This window comes from Calonectris borealis, chromosome 5 (assembly GCF_964195595.1).
Source record: "Calonectris borealis chromosome 5, bCalBor7.hap1.2, whole genome shotgun sequence".
Lineage (NCBI taxonomy): Eukaryota > Metazoa > Chordata > Aves > Procellariiformes > Procellariidae > Calonectris > Calonectris borealis.
Genome location: NC_134316.1, coordinates 19646496 through 19659599, shown reverse-complemented (window position 1 = coordinate 19659599; position 13104 = coordinate 19646496). Strand labels below are relative to the sequence as shown.

Sequence of the window (13104 nt, the reverse complement as noted above, 5' to 3'; positions counted from 1 at the left end):
TAGATAAGTGTTTTTATGTTTTAAGACTAAATAAAAACTACACAAACCTTTAAATGACCGTTCAGTAAGTCACAAAAAAACTTGAAAATAATAATAAGGTATCTTCAAAACTGAGCCCTGTTCTATCCCCATAGTAACACAAAAGGTGTACAGACTCACAAATCTATCTAGGGATGATGGAAAGGCACTGGACATAGCACCTCAGGCTTCAAAAACTACATAAAAATTATAAAAGGAAACCAGAAGGTAGGCGTAAAATATTTATGCATGGAATTTATGATAGCACAGGAGCTGTAACAAGGCTGTGTACATTTCTTACACAACACCTGGAATGAACCTTAAATAAAATATAACCTTAATTATATAAAGCAGAATGGTAAGGTTTCCATAAATTATCTTATATGAAAAACTTACAATAACGAAAATTACAGAGGCTCTCTCTCCCAAAGAGTCATGTATTATATAAGGGCTACACAGACATTATAACAGAGGTATCAACAGACCCATAAAGATGTGGTCTATTAAAATTGAATTTTTATTATATTTTACATCCAATGTTGTCCCTTTAGCATTTTTTTTACTTATGTCTTTTAGATTTCTTAACATTGGATGCTTTTCTTAAGCTAGGTTTCTGTTCAAGGCAGAACATGCAGTTTATATATGTAAAATGAGAGAAGGGCAGTAACAAGTATCCAGCTCTCCAGACTGGTTTTAACAGTGACTCCCTGTGAGCTGAACTTCGCTGTGTGAAATACAGACATTGCCTCACATGCACTAACACAAAACCAGCTTTTCTTACGCTCTCCAAAACCAAATCTGTGAAAGCCCCAAGATTTTGCTGTTTCTACCCTCGAAGTCCCATTCACACACTCGGCGTGACACTAACCTACACCTGTGTTACAAGACTGGGCTCTCAGAAGGCTTTTCTCAGAGGGAAAGAAATGTTACACACAATCTTTCACACAAGTCTTTTACATCCCCACAATGGCACAGGCTGAGCACGGGACTCCTGCAGTCCTCGAAGCAGCATCTCCCTCCTGTCGAGCAGTGGCGAGAGTGCTGTCTGCCAGGTTTGAGAACTCTCCAAACAAGTCAGAGAGGGAAGAAAAATCTCAATATATATAAGAAAGTGTAGATTGTACTTGGGTAACTATATTTATTGTTTCCTCAAAACATCTTATATCATTAGTTTCAACATCAATATTGCCCTTTAGGAATGGACTTAACCCTGCTATGCGCTCTGCAGAAGGTTACGTCTCTCTCAGCCTGCCTGAGCTCGACGTCGCGGGTGCAGACCGGCGCAGGAGGAAGCAGCAGCAGTGGCACTCAAGGCAGGGTCCCAGGTCACCAAGCAGCCGGTCACTCAGCGTAGCGGTATATACGCGGATATGACTCAGCTCTAATAGCCCTGGGGACATTTCCAGGTTTTACAGCTCCACAGAGTGCTCGGGATGCCCAGGCGGGAGGCGCAGAGCTCGCTCAGACAGGCAGATCTGGAAATAGAAGAGCATACAGCACAAAGGAGTGCTGTCATAGCCCTACACCCCCTGCCTTCCTGGGCAGGCTGAGCCCTTCTCCACCATGTAGCCATCTGCACGAGAAAATAACATTGCCAATGAAATAAATGCTGCCACATACCAGGCTGTCCCTGATAAAATATTATTTTGTCAAATAATTCTTGCAGTAACGGAGAATTTCAGGACACAGCTAGCTCATTCTCCCCTCGTAGTCAGAGGGAGGGTCAAAATGTTGAAATGAATGGTTCTGACAACATGTAGGAACGTATGTCTCACTAGACAGCCACACAATTCAGATGCCGAGCTTCCACTGATGGGAAATCACAGAGGGGGGTGTGCATGTGGGTGTGTGATTTTCTGCATACACTTAGCAAAATGAACCACAGCAGACATATTTTTTTTATATCAGAAATTGGACCCAAGGACAAGTTTACTGCTGTCAGGTAGCTGTGACAGCACCATGCCTGCTTCTGTGGACATCTCCTCTCACACAGTGAAAGTCTTCACAGAAATGTGTCTTTTTCTTCCCTTCCCGGGAAGGACTTAATGTCCTCGTTCCTTCCCAGAACAAGACTCTCTTACAAGCTTGCTGATGTAGCAGGGTCATAAGGGGAGCGATGTGACGTGATTTGAGAGTGCTTTAGCTCTTCCTACAAGAGTTCCTATGGGTGACAATTACTCCACCAGAACTAGAGTTTTCCTAGGACGACTTACTCTGCTCTGACAGCACCAGAATAGGCTATCATGGCAGAAGTGTATTTTACCAAATTACTAGTGTCTGCACACTGTAGGAACAGTGCGCAGTACAGGACATTTTCTCAATAAAGTCTCTGAAGTACAGCTTCTCTTAGAGTTGTTTCTTCTGCCTCTCTTTTAGAAGCACAAAATGTCCTTACGTAGATAGTTCAGAATGCGCAGAATGTGTCTGAGGGAAGGAGGCTCAGCATCTTTGCAGGTATCTAAGACTTTCAATACTTCTCTTTCCTAATTACTATTTTCTTGATGATCTTTTCACTGCAGTTGAAAGTCTTGGTCCTATTTAGCTTGGTTCACGCCTGTCACGATCCTCAATCATTTTCCAGTGACTGTTCCACTGGTGAAATTCATGATTTCCCCAGGGAGTCATGACCAAAGTAGAACTGATAGAGAAAAACAAGGAAAAGAGTTAATCAAATAAATAGAAAATGCATTAGGAATATAGTCACAACATCTCAGACAAAGAGCTCTGATCGCAGGCTAAACTGGAAAGCTTTTTCCTGATGATATTTATATTTCTAGCATCACAATGATTCATTATTGTTGCTATAGTGTTACCCCCTCTTTCTGCCCACTTCCTCTTTGTGGGAAGGCAGGAGCAGCGAACTGCACACATTCAAAAAGGAAATGAAACTTCTCAGAAAAGAGAGATATTTTGCAGAACAATAGAAAGACCCAATCTCATGATTCAAAATTAATTGTAAAATCTATATGTCTGGTCCTAGTCTTCCTACACACAGGTTATATTCAGCAGCCCAGGCTTCATTCATGAGGGATTAGGATTAATGAACTGTTTCTCACACTCTTTCACGGCGTCAAGCGTACCAGGGAATGAAAACTGAAGGTTTAATTAATGTAACCTGTGAATGTCAGGACATCCAGAATTAAAACACGTGCTGAACCGTGTACCACCAGGCAGAGGGAGATGAGTGTGGCTAATGATCCAGGAGAAACGCTTACAGCAATTGGTAGCACTGGAGTAGTTTACAACAGAAAAGATGAAATGACCTAATACTGGCCTGGAGTAGGCAGCTGGATTCCCTGAGGCTGTGTGTTGGGCCTGTTGGTCTCCTAAGAACATGCCAGGCCGTGGGTGGCACGAGTCCCCTGGGCTGTGCCTCCTTGGCTGTGCCTGGGGAACGGGATGTGACGGGGCGGGGGGACCCCGGCAGAGTGAGAACGGCTGGGTGGGACGGCTGTGCAGCCTCCTCTCGGGGGTCTGGCTTTCGCAGGCTGGTGCTTGTTTTCATTCAGCTCTTCTAGATTTTCAGAGGCTGATTGCCAGAGTATTGAGGAAAGAAAATAGAAAAACTAGATTTTTTTTGTAGAGTTGATTAATTGTAGAAAGTTGTAAAGCTGATTAATCATAGAAAGTTGTAGAGTTGATTAATTATAGAAAGTTGATGCCTGTTTCCTCTTGTTAGATTTCAACATAAACACGTTACTGTTAGATTGAGATAAATATTTCCTTAATGTTAGTCAATATTTACCTTCTGTCAGAGGATTCTGCTTTAGGAGAACTTCCTGTTGGACCTCAGTCCTTCTTACCAAACTGACTATTGATAAGAATTACAGCTGCTTGCTTTTCTTTGGTTATACTCAGTACTTCCGTCAGGAAACCATGAAGCATGATTATATTATACTATCGATGTGTTTACACTTTTTAATTGTTCTTTCGTATAAGTAACCTATATCCTTTTGGAATATGCATACAATATAACCTGAACGTACAGGTGGATTTTAGAGCACTTTGCAATACCAATCTGCAAGATAGAAGTTTTGCTGCCAAAACAATGTTGTTTGGCGTAGGAGGTGTGCAGTGCTTTAGAAAACTTTTACTGTCTCTACTTGGAGTTTAAATTCCTTCCAACTTCTGAAAATGTAGCTCTGCTACAGAAAAATTCAGAATTGGTATGAGTATTCAGCAAACAAATCTGAATCCTTGCTTAAGCAGCATGTGGAAAAAAACCTTGAAGGAACAATACTTGAAGGAAAATTGAAACTACAAGGGATGTAGTTGCTCAGTTCAGCTAAATATTAGGAAAGATTGTATTACCAGGTTGTAGTAATCAATGGATCATGGGACACAGGCAAATCAGTATCAAACTGATTTCAGAATAGAAATCTGAAATTTTAACTAAGGAGGCCTTTTTCATTGCTGGGCAGGTAAAGTTAGCCTTTGTCATGAGTTCTATCAATGGTGATAATAAAGTGCCATATCCACAGACCTATCGAACAAATCAATTGAAACACTTTTCAGTACCTTAAAAGCGTTCAATTTTCCGAACTCAAAATGGTCTGATTCCCACTTGATTAACTATAATCTTGATTTCTACTTGAAATAACTCTTTTTCAAGAAATGTCACCCAACTTGTAAAATAAAGTTCACTAAATTTCATCAGCATTCTCTCATACCATAAAAAATTATCACTAGAATGTTTTTTCCTGCAGTTGTTTTCCTGTTTTTATTTCTTCATCACAAGAAGCAATCTTGTATTTTCACATAATCTCCAAGTGTCAGCCATTGCTTTTATTTCCTCTTTTATATAATTTCATAATTTCATTCTGTATTTGCTTCCCAGTCTGCCAATTTAACTTCTTGCTCTTTCACTGTTAGGCTGTGTGGATCAGACTTCTGCTCTAATTATTTACTAAGTCATTTCCCATCTATATGTTTGGCTGTTGGTTTCTCCTCTACTGCTCCTATTTGAGTGATCTCTTTCAGACTGCTAGAACTGAAGTTTTTCATGCAGGACTTATAAAAGAACTCAAACATGAAACTGCTGCTTAACTAAGTGTGGTTTATAGACTAAAATCAGTTTTGGTGCACGGAGAAGAAATGATAGCAAATGTAACAACAATTTGTAGAAAAGACAGCAAAAATGTTCCTGGAAACCATAGGCCAGTAAGTCTGTCTTCCAGAGAGGCACATTAGGAGAGTGTAAACAAGAATATAATTAGTCGGGACATTCAAAAAGGTGATAGAGCTTTTGCAGAGGGAAGTCAGGTTGCACAAAAGTAACAGTGTACCTGGACATTCAAAAAGCCTTTTCACAAACGTCCTCATCAAAGCCTCTAAAGAAATAAAACTCTAATGGGATGAAAAATGGAGTCCTATCATTGATAAATAACTGTTTAAAAAGAATAGAAGAAAAGTCTAGGTATCAATATTCAGTTTTCAAAATGGAAGCACATTAACAACAGAGTCTCTGAGGCTCTTTGCTGACACCTGCACGTTTCAACTGTCATAAACAAGAAAAGAGGTAAATAAATAGGTAACAACATTTCCTTAGGACAGAGAAGTACTCAAGATAGTCAACCATAAACATGACTGTAATGAACTGTAGAAGAATCTCATATTACTGAATAACTAAGTAAAAAAATAGATGAAATTCAGTGGTGGCAAATGCAAAGTAATGCACATGGGAAAAGAGAGATGTAATTACAGCCAGACATTGAAGAGCTCAAAGACAGCCATCGCTTGTTGAGCAAGGGAGCTAAGACCCTCTGTGGATAGGTTGCTGAAAATATCAATTCAGTGGTCACTAGCAATTAAAAAGGCAAACAGGAATTCCTATGAAAAAGAGAGCAAAGCACAACACACCAGTATGCCCTGCATCAATTCAAAGTGCTTTTGCATTGCAAGTACTGTATATAGTCCTGGTCCTGCTCCTTTATCTTTGAAAGACTCTATTAAGGTAGAAAAGAAACAAGAAAGTAATGGGGCTGGTTAGAAGTATGTCTCAGCAGACTGAAAACAAGAGACTAAGTGTTATAGACCTCCTCAGAGTGGGGAAGAAATGAGAAGGAAGGAAATAATAGAAGTCTATAAAATCTGAAGGGGGAAGGTGAAGGGAGAATGTGCGTGGAGAATGATGATCGCTACAGCTAACTGCAGAAAGTGGGAAGCCTGAAATGAATTGTCAGGCAGGAGGTTAGACAAAGACTTCTTTTCTGCAAAGCATAATTACACTGGGGAACTTACTGCCTCAGGTTTAATGGAGACCAACAGTATAAATGATTTGAAAAATGATTTGACCAGATTGATGATCGAATTATTAAACGTGATGTCCTCAAAGCCTCTAAACTGGTGATTTCTGCGAGCTGGGAGGATGTCCCAGGGAAAGATCACTCTGTTCATATTTTCTTCCCTATTCACACTTTCTTATATCTTTTCACTGTCAAAGACGGTGGTCTGACTCAGTATGATGATTCTGTGTCCTTGCAGCTTGGTCCTGCTCACCCGAAGTCTCTAATCCCAGGGCAGCTGACACCCCTCAGCTGGCACGTAGAACGTGGATGACCACCTCCTGCAGTACGTGGAAAGCAAAAATATGGCAATTGCTTCTAAACCCATCATTTTTGCTGTAAGAAAAGCCAGGCAACTAGGAAGGCTTAGTTACACAACTGTAGTATGCATTTCGGTGGTTGATTTGACAATACCAAGAGCTACATTTTCTGATAAACATGACTTGCAGCTATGAAAGATATGTAGGTCTAGTTTGTGAATGAACCTGATCTTATAATTACAGTGGAGAAATACTTGCATGTGACACTCTTAGCTATCTCAAGAAGACAGCAAAAATGAACTCGCAAGTCTATATGCACAGTATTTTCTCTAGCTCCTGCAGGCATCATTGAAGTTACAAGGACTCTGCCTTTGGTTAAGATTTTAAGGGATTGGAAATGAAAAGTCTGCTGTTTGCAAGGCTGTACCCTCTGTTAGGAAGAGAGGGCGGCTCAGGGGCAGTTCTGCCTGTACAGGTCACGGGCGTGGAAATGGGAGCTGCTGGCCCAGTTCTGGGGTACCCCAACAGGAAACAGGGGAGGTGTGATTCTCCTAGGATGGTGCAGGGACTGGAGGAAGACACCAGGCAGAGCAATAGGTGTCCTACCATTGTGCCAAGACTGCAAACTCACATATTTCAGCTGCAAAATTAAATATTTTGGATTAAAAATGCTGCCTCAATCAAGCACGTCAATAGTAATTCAGATACCTCATGGCCTGTTCTTCTCTGGTTCAGTTTGTCAGGTAGGCAGCATCTCATGTGGGATGTCACAGAAACCCTCAGCTGCTATGGAGAGACCTGCCAGGCATTTTTTCACATTACATTTTTGCAAAAAAAATTAAATGCTGCAATATTTCAGTTTTTAAATGCTGTAGTGGCATCCCAGACTCCATTCTCCTTTTTTATAATGGAAGGAAAAAAAGGCATTTTACAAGCAAAGTAGGGAATCCGTGTTTTTTAGTCACTTGCCCTGTAGAGTATCTGAAGCAGAAGAGAGGGGATCAAAACTGCTTTTGCTAGTGTCTCATCAATCTTCTGGAAAATATATGGTAATGTTATGTCTTGGTCGGGGAACACAGGTGCACTTTGCAGCTACCAGGTCTGAGTGCATGTCCCAGGTTCACGTGGAGATGTCACCCGGCTCTGCACCAGCCTTCGCTCACATCTCTCCACGCAAAAGAGGCACCAGGTCCAGGATGCTGAGGGGATGTATGGAGATATGTCCATACCTCCAGGACTTACGGAGATACCTGCCCCCAGGACAGACATTGCTGTGCTAAGCGTTGTCTTTGCTTTCAGAGGGAACAGCTCACGGCTCCTCTGATGCTCGAGTAATGCGTATGATCCTGGCACGCAGACAACAGGCTTATGTCAGTGTCCTTAGGTTAGAGGGGAGAGTTTTGGTGTGAGAGCTTTCACTGACCTCGTGAAAGAATTGACTTATCCATAGATCCTCTGTGTTTGCACAGCACAAGATCATCAGTAATTTTACTAAAAGAAGAGCAAATCCTATTGCCGTACCCTTTTGTCCATGAATGAGCCACATTTTTCTCTACAGAAGTTTGCCGGAAAAAAGAGGCAGATCCCACCAAGGATAACAATTTACTTCCAGCTAGTGTTTGCAGGGCTGTTTTATGAAAAGGGTTTTTGAAAGAATTCACTTTTTAGTAGAGATTAACGAGCAGTGCATTTCTGGTTTGATGGCTAGTGGGAAGAAATAGGGAAAAAACTTAAACTGAAGTTGTATAGGAACAGATTTTTTTAGGTCTTTCAGAAGTATAAAATATAATGAAATTTTTGATAGGTTTGATTTGATCATTAGTGAAATGTTGTGTCCCATTTTAAGATTATGAAACTTTAAAAAATCTGAAAGATTTTTCAAAGGTTTTTTTTCCATTCTTTTTACTTCCAACTGAATTTTTTTTAACCAAAAGGTGATTGATATTTTGAAACAAAAAGTTTTATCACAAAAATGCCAAAAGAAAACATTTAGTTTCATTTCAACTGTTTCAGCCTTTTATAATTTTGCCCTCCTGCATTTCTTGGCTGAAACAATTCACCAGATTTACTTGGATTTAGGAATATTTCAAACACTCCAAGAGTCCATTTGGAGAAAAATATACTTACTGTCAAACAAGTCCTACTCTATAATTCAGCATCCCAAATTAATCCCGAGTGTAACACTGTGATGGTCAAGGTTAACCAGGATTAGTGTGACCCAATACATGGAAATACAAGGCATTTCAAGAATTGAAATTATTTCTGGAACTAAAAGGTTATAGCTCATTTTTGTCAAATGATCTTTGAAGAAGAATACTTGTTAAATTAATATCTTTATACTGCTTTTAGGTTTTCCATTTTAGTGCTTCTTTGGAAATGTTAGTATTGATTGCTACAATTTGAGATTTGTAAATAGAAAAATGAACAAAAAATTACATTTACTCCAGGAGGTCAAAACAGCGTCCGTGCTGAAGAGGAGGAGCTGACAAGGGGCAGAGTCACAGTCGGAGCCTCACTGCCTCTCTGGATCAATGATGTTCTGCATCTTTTGGTATTTGTAGTTCACCATGCATTTCCTGTCATGCCTGTTTGGGTGTCTTTGTAAAGCCTTTGCTAGTGGGTTTTTACTCACACAGATCTGAGCTCTGAGGTAAAATCCAGTCGACTAAACAAACGAACCTGAGGAGCTCAGGCTCTAGCCGTGATGCCAGTGGCAGGATCACAAGAGGGGCCTGTGGGAAGCAGCCCGACGGCGTAATGCCACGCTGGAGGCGTGAGCTGAACTACATTTCTCTTCCCAGGGCATTCGCTTTATGCTGTGAGAGATGCGTGCCGCTCCCCGCTGCCCTTCGCCCTGTGCCAGAGGCTCCCCACCTTTCTGTCCAGCCTGCAGCCGCTTCTCTTCAAAGAGCAGGGTGGGCCAGGGACGCAGCGGCCCCTCACCTCCCTCCCCACCGGCTGCTGCGGGCAGATCCCACCAGCTGCAGAGAGGTTCCCCTTGTCCCTCGGTCTTTACATGTCTGTCCACAGGGTGGAGGTCATGACTTGCATATAAGCCAGGCTGCACAGAAAATAAGCATCAAAACTAGAATTATGGGGGGATCGTGTCATGGAGCAGAAGCAGAAGGTAGAAAGCGAGTGGAAATATTTGTGTGCCAAGGGGAACAACGGCAAAAGTTCTTACCACGAAGAACATTTTGTCTATGTAGTTTGTCCTCTGGTGCTGCTCTCCACGGACAGAGCTGCAGTCCAGCTCTAGCACAGAAATTTGATGTGAGGCTTGTGCCTCCTTTAGGTCCTCTGGACGCTGTGGTTTGGCTGTTGTTCAGAGGGGGTCGTGCCGCAGGGGTGAAGGCAAGGGCTGTCGCTTAACTGTGTGAAGCAGGAGCAGGGTTAGAGAGGAGTCTGTGCTGGTAGCAGGTTTCCAGTGAAGGGAAGAGTGCATCTCCCTTGGAAACATGGTCTCTTCACACTGCTGTTGTCTGTCTTCCAAGCACAAGCGTATCACACTGAATATGATTTCCTTTATTTCCCAGAGCCTTATGTCTTTATTTCATAATTAGCATCTCACAATTACAAAGAGAGGGAAACAAATAAAAGCGTCTCGTGTCCAACATGATTCTTCTGTCCTCTCAGCAAGTTTATTTTGGCTTAATTGATCAGTTATGTAATCCCTTATTAATCCTAATAAGACAGCAGCAGTTATTTATCATGAGTATTACTCAAATTTGCTCAATGATGTTCTGGACATGCTTTTTATTCTTTAATAATACCTTACTAAAGCGAGATTGTCTTATCAGTAGTTGTAACCAAAACAAAATTACTATTTGCAGGCTTTAGGAAGGGAGAGATTTGAGAGAAGACTGAAGCACCTCTAACTGAGAAATCCCATGACAGGGAATAAGACCAGAGGAGACTTTCGTTGAGACTCAGATACAGATTTGACCTATGAAGTGGGACACAGAGAAATAGGAACACTTCAGCAATGATGATTTAAAAGAGGGCGGATACTGAGCGACCAACACCAGAGTGAGACGCAGGGCAGCTCTAATGCCTGCTGGGGACCCCCGTGAGGGGCTGCTGCCCCTGCCAGGGGCTGCCTCCCGTGTGCGCTCCCAGCCTGGGCTTCCCCGGCTGGGCTGTGGTGGGTGCTCGGTGCTGGCTGATGTGCCACCCGCACTTAGAGCAGGAGCTAAGATCTTGCCTTGGGTTACAAAGATTTGGTGGGGCGGACCCCTGTGAGGTAAGAGCCACCCTGGATCAGACCCATGGTGCAGAGCAACATAAGAGAGAAGAAAGGGGGTGCGATAACCCCGAAGCCTGGAAATGATCCAAAGCACAAAGGGAGATGGCGTGAGCCTAGCAACCAGACCAAAATTCAAACCTTCACTGAACTCTCTTTTCTTTCCAGTGTGTTTTCTTCTGCTTTTTGTTTCATTCTGATTCTGGAGGAAATGCTGGCATGAGTTTTCTTCCCCCTTCTGCCGGGACAAGGTCAAGCACAAGTAGGTAACAGTCTGGGAGAGTGTCCTCACTTTTTTCCAGAGCTGATGTGTGCCATGGGGATTTGCTGCCAGTTCTTTCTGTGACAAAACTCCTGACGTGGTAACCACAGGTTTATTTTTTTCAACTGTTCTCTTTTGTCTTCCAGGGTTTGGCATGACCACCCCAGCCACCGTCGGAGGCAAAATCTTTCTGATATTTTACGGCCTTATAGGATGTGCAGGGACCATTTTGTTCTTCAACCTGTTCCTGGAGCGCTTGATCACTGTCATAGCCTACGTCATGAAGTCCTGCCATGAAAGACAGCTGAGGAGGAAAGGGGTCCTCCCTCACAACAGCCGGCGGGGCTCGGGGACCTCCGAGGTGGACAGCCTGGCGGGCTGGAAGCCCTCCGTGTACTACGTCATGCTGATTTTATGTGTAGCATCGCTCATCATTTCCTGCTGTGCCTCTGCAATGTACACACCAATTGAGGGGTGGAGTTACTTTGACTCGCTTTATTTCTGCTTTGTGGCCTTCAGCACCATCGGATTCGGTGATCTGGTCAGTAGCCAGAACATCAAGTATGAGAGCCAAGGCCTTTACCGCTTTGGCAATTTTGTCTTCATACTCATGGGTGTGTGCTGCATCTATTCCTTATTTAACGTGATCTCTATTGTCATCAAACAATCCATAAACTGGATATTAAAGAAGCTGGACTGCAGGTGCTGCCACAGGTGCCAAAGAAAATTATTTCGTTCACGGAGGAACGTGGTAATGCCGGGAAATGTGCGCAGCCGGAGAAACATCTCCATTGAGACTGATGTTGTCAATGAGAGCGACACAGACGGACGCCGGCTGTCAGGCGAGATGATCTCCATGAAAGACTTCCTGGCCTCCAATAAAGTCTCACTGGCCATCATGCAGAAACAGCTGTCGGAAACCGCTAATGGCTATCCGAGGCAAATGAGCTCTAATTCAAAGCAAAATGGATTCTCTGGTGGGGTTGGAGCACTAGCAATTATGAATAACAGACTTGCAGAGACAAGTGTGGATAGGTAAAATAATAACAGTAATAACAGTGAAACAGTGTGAACCATTTCAACAAGTATAGAAACAACATGAGTCAAGTGGAAATAGCTAGGGAGAGAGTGTCGCCAGAGGGTGGGATGGATGTAAACAGCATACCTCCTGTTGGAACACCTCTGACACTTTTTTGGGGCTGTCATTTCATGTCTTTGCTCTTTGAATTGCACCAGTCTCAGCCTTCCTTCTTCACCTTCCTTCTGTTCCTCAAACAGGTCACTGCAGGAGAAATTTAATTTAGCCTTCAGATCAATTTTCCATGTCCTGTTCTCCTCCATTTATGTGAAATACAGATTTCAGGATAAGGAATCTGTGGCATGGGGGGAAACCAAGTGTGTCTACTGAATACATTCTTAATTCAAAGATTGTTCTGAGCTGTCTGTCTTAACTCTCGTCATACCTGTTTTCTGAAAGTAGCTTATCTGAGACCAAATGAGGAATCAGCCTTTCTCTGTGATATTGCAGATGTAATTTAATGGAATAAAAAAACCAAACTATTTTCTTTTATATATAACTTCTTAAAATGTATTCCTATTGTGAAACAGCTAGGCTTCGAAAGCCAACTTCTGCTGCCATTAATGTTTGTGTAATTCTGGAGTAATTCTGTGAAAGTTGGTAGGACTACTCTGGAGCTATTGTGGTGTGAATGAGAAGAGAATTTGGCCTTTAGAATTTAATTTAGTCTTCCCTTTAAAAGGATACTGTCAAAAATGACAGAATAAAAATCTATCCTCTTTTGTTTTCTTCTCTCCATTTGCAAAACATGCGATTTTTTTCTAGGCTACTTTTTCTTCTAGAATTGAATCACTGTGGCTTTCTGTTTCAAAAATATCAAATTAAATTGAAAACTGCCATGCTGACAAGTTGTATGAATTATTCCACAATAACAATCAGAGACTTTTCCAAATTTCTATTCATATTATGCTCAATTGTGACTGATGCAATTGAGCATCAGCATCATGTAATGCAACTAG

At 42.1% G+C, this 13104-nt stretch overlaps 1 protein-coding gene across 1 annotated transcript in view; it reads left to right on the top strand.

The window, feature by feature from the left end:
• KCNK13 (potassium two pore domain channel subfamily K member 13) overlaps positions 1-12813 on the top strand; it is a 71889-nt gene extending 59076 nt beyond the window's left edge. Inside the window, exon 2 of the mRNA XM_075151301.1 lies at positions 11214-12813. Coding sequence (XP_075007402.1) covers positions 11214-12106 — 893 coding nt within the window. The 3' untranslated portion in view covers positions 12107-12813. The remainder of the gene's footprint in view (positions 1-11213) is intronic.
• Positions 12814-13104: the final 291 nt, after the last annotated feature.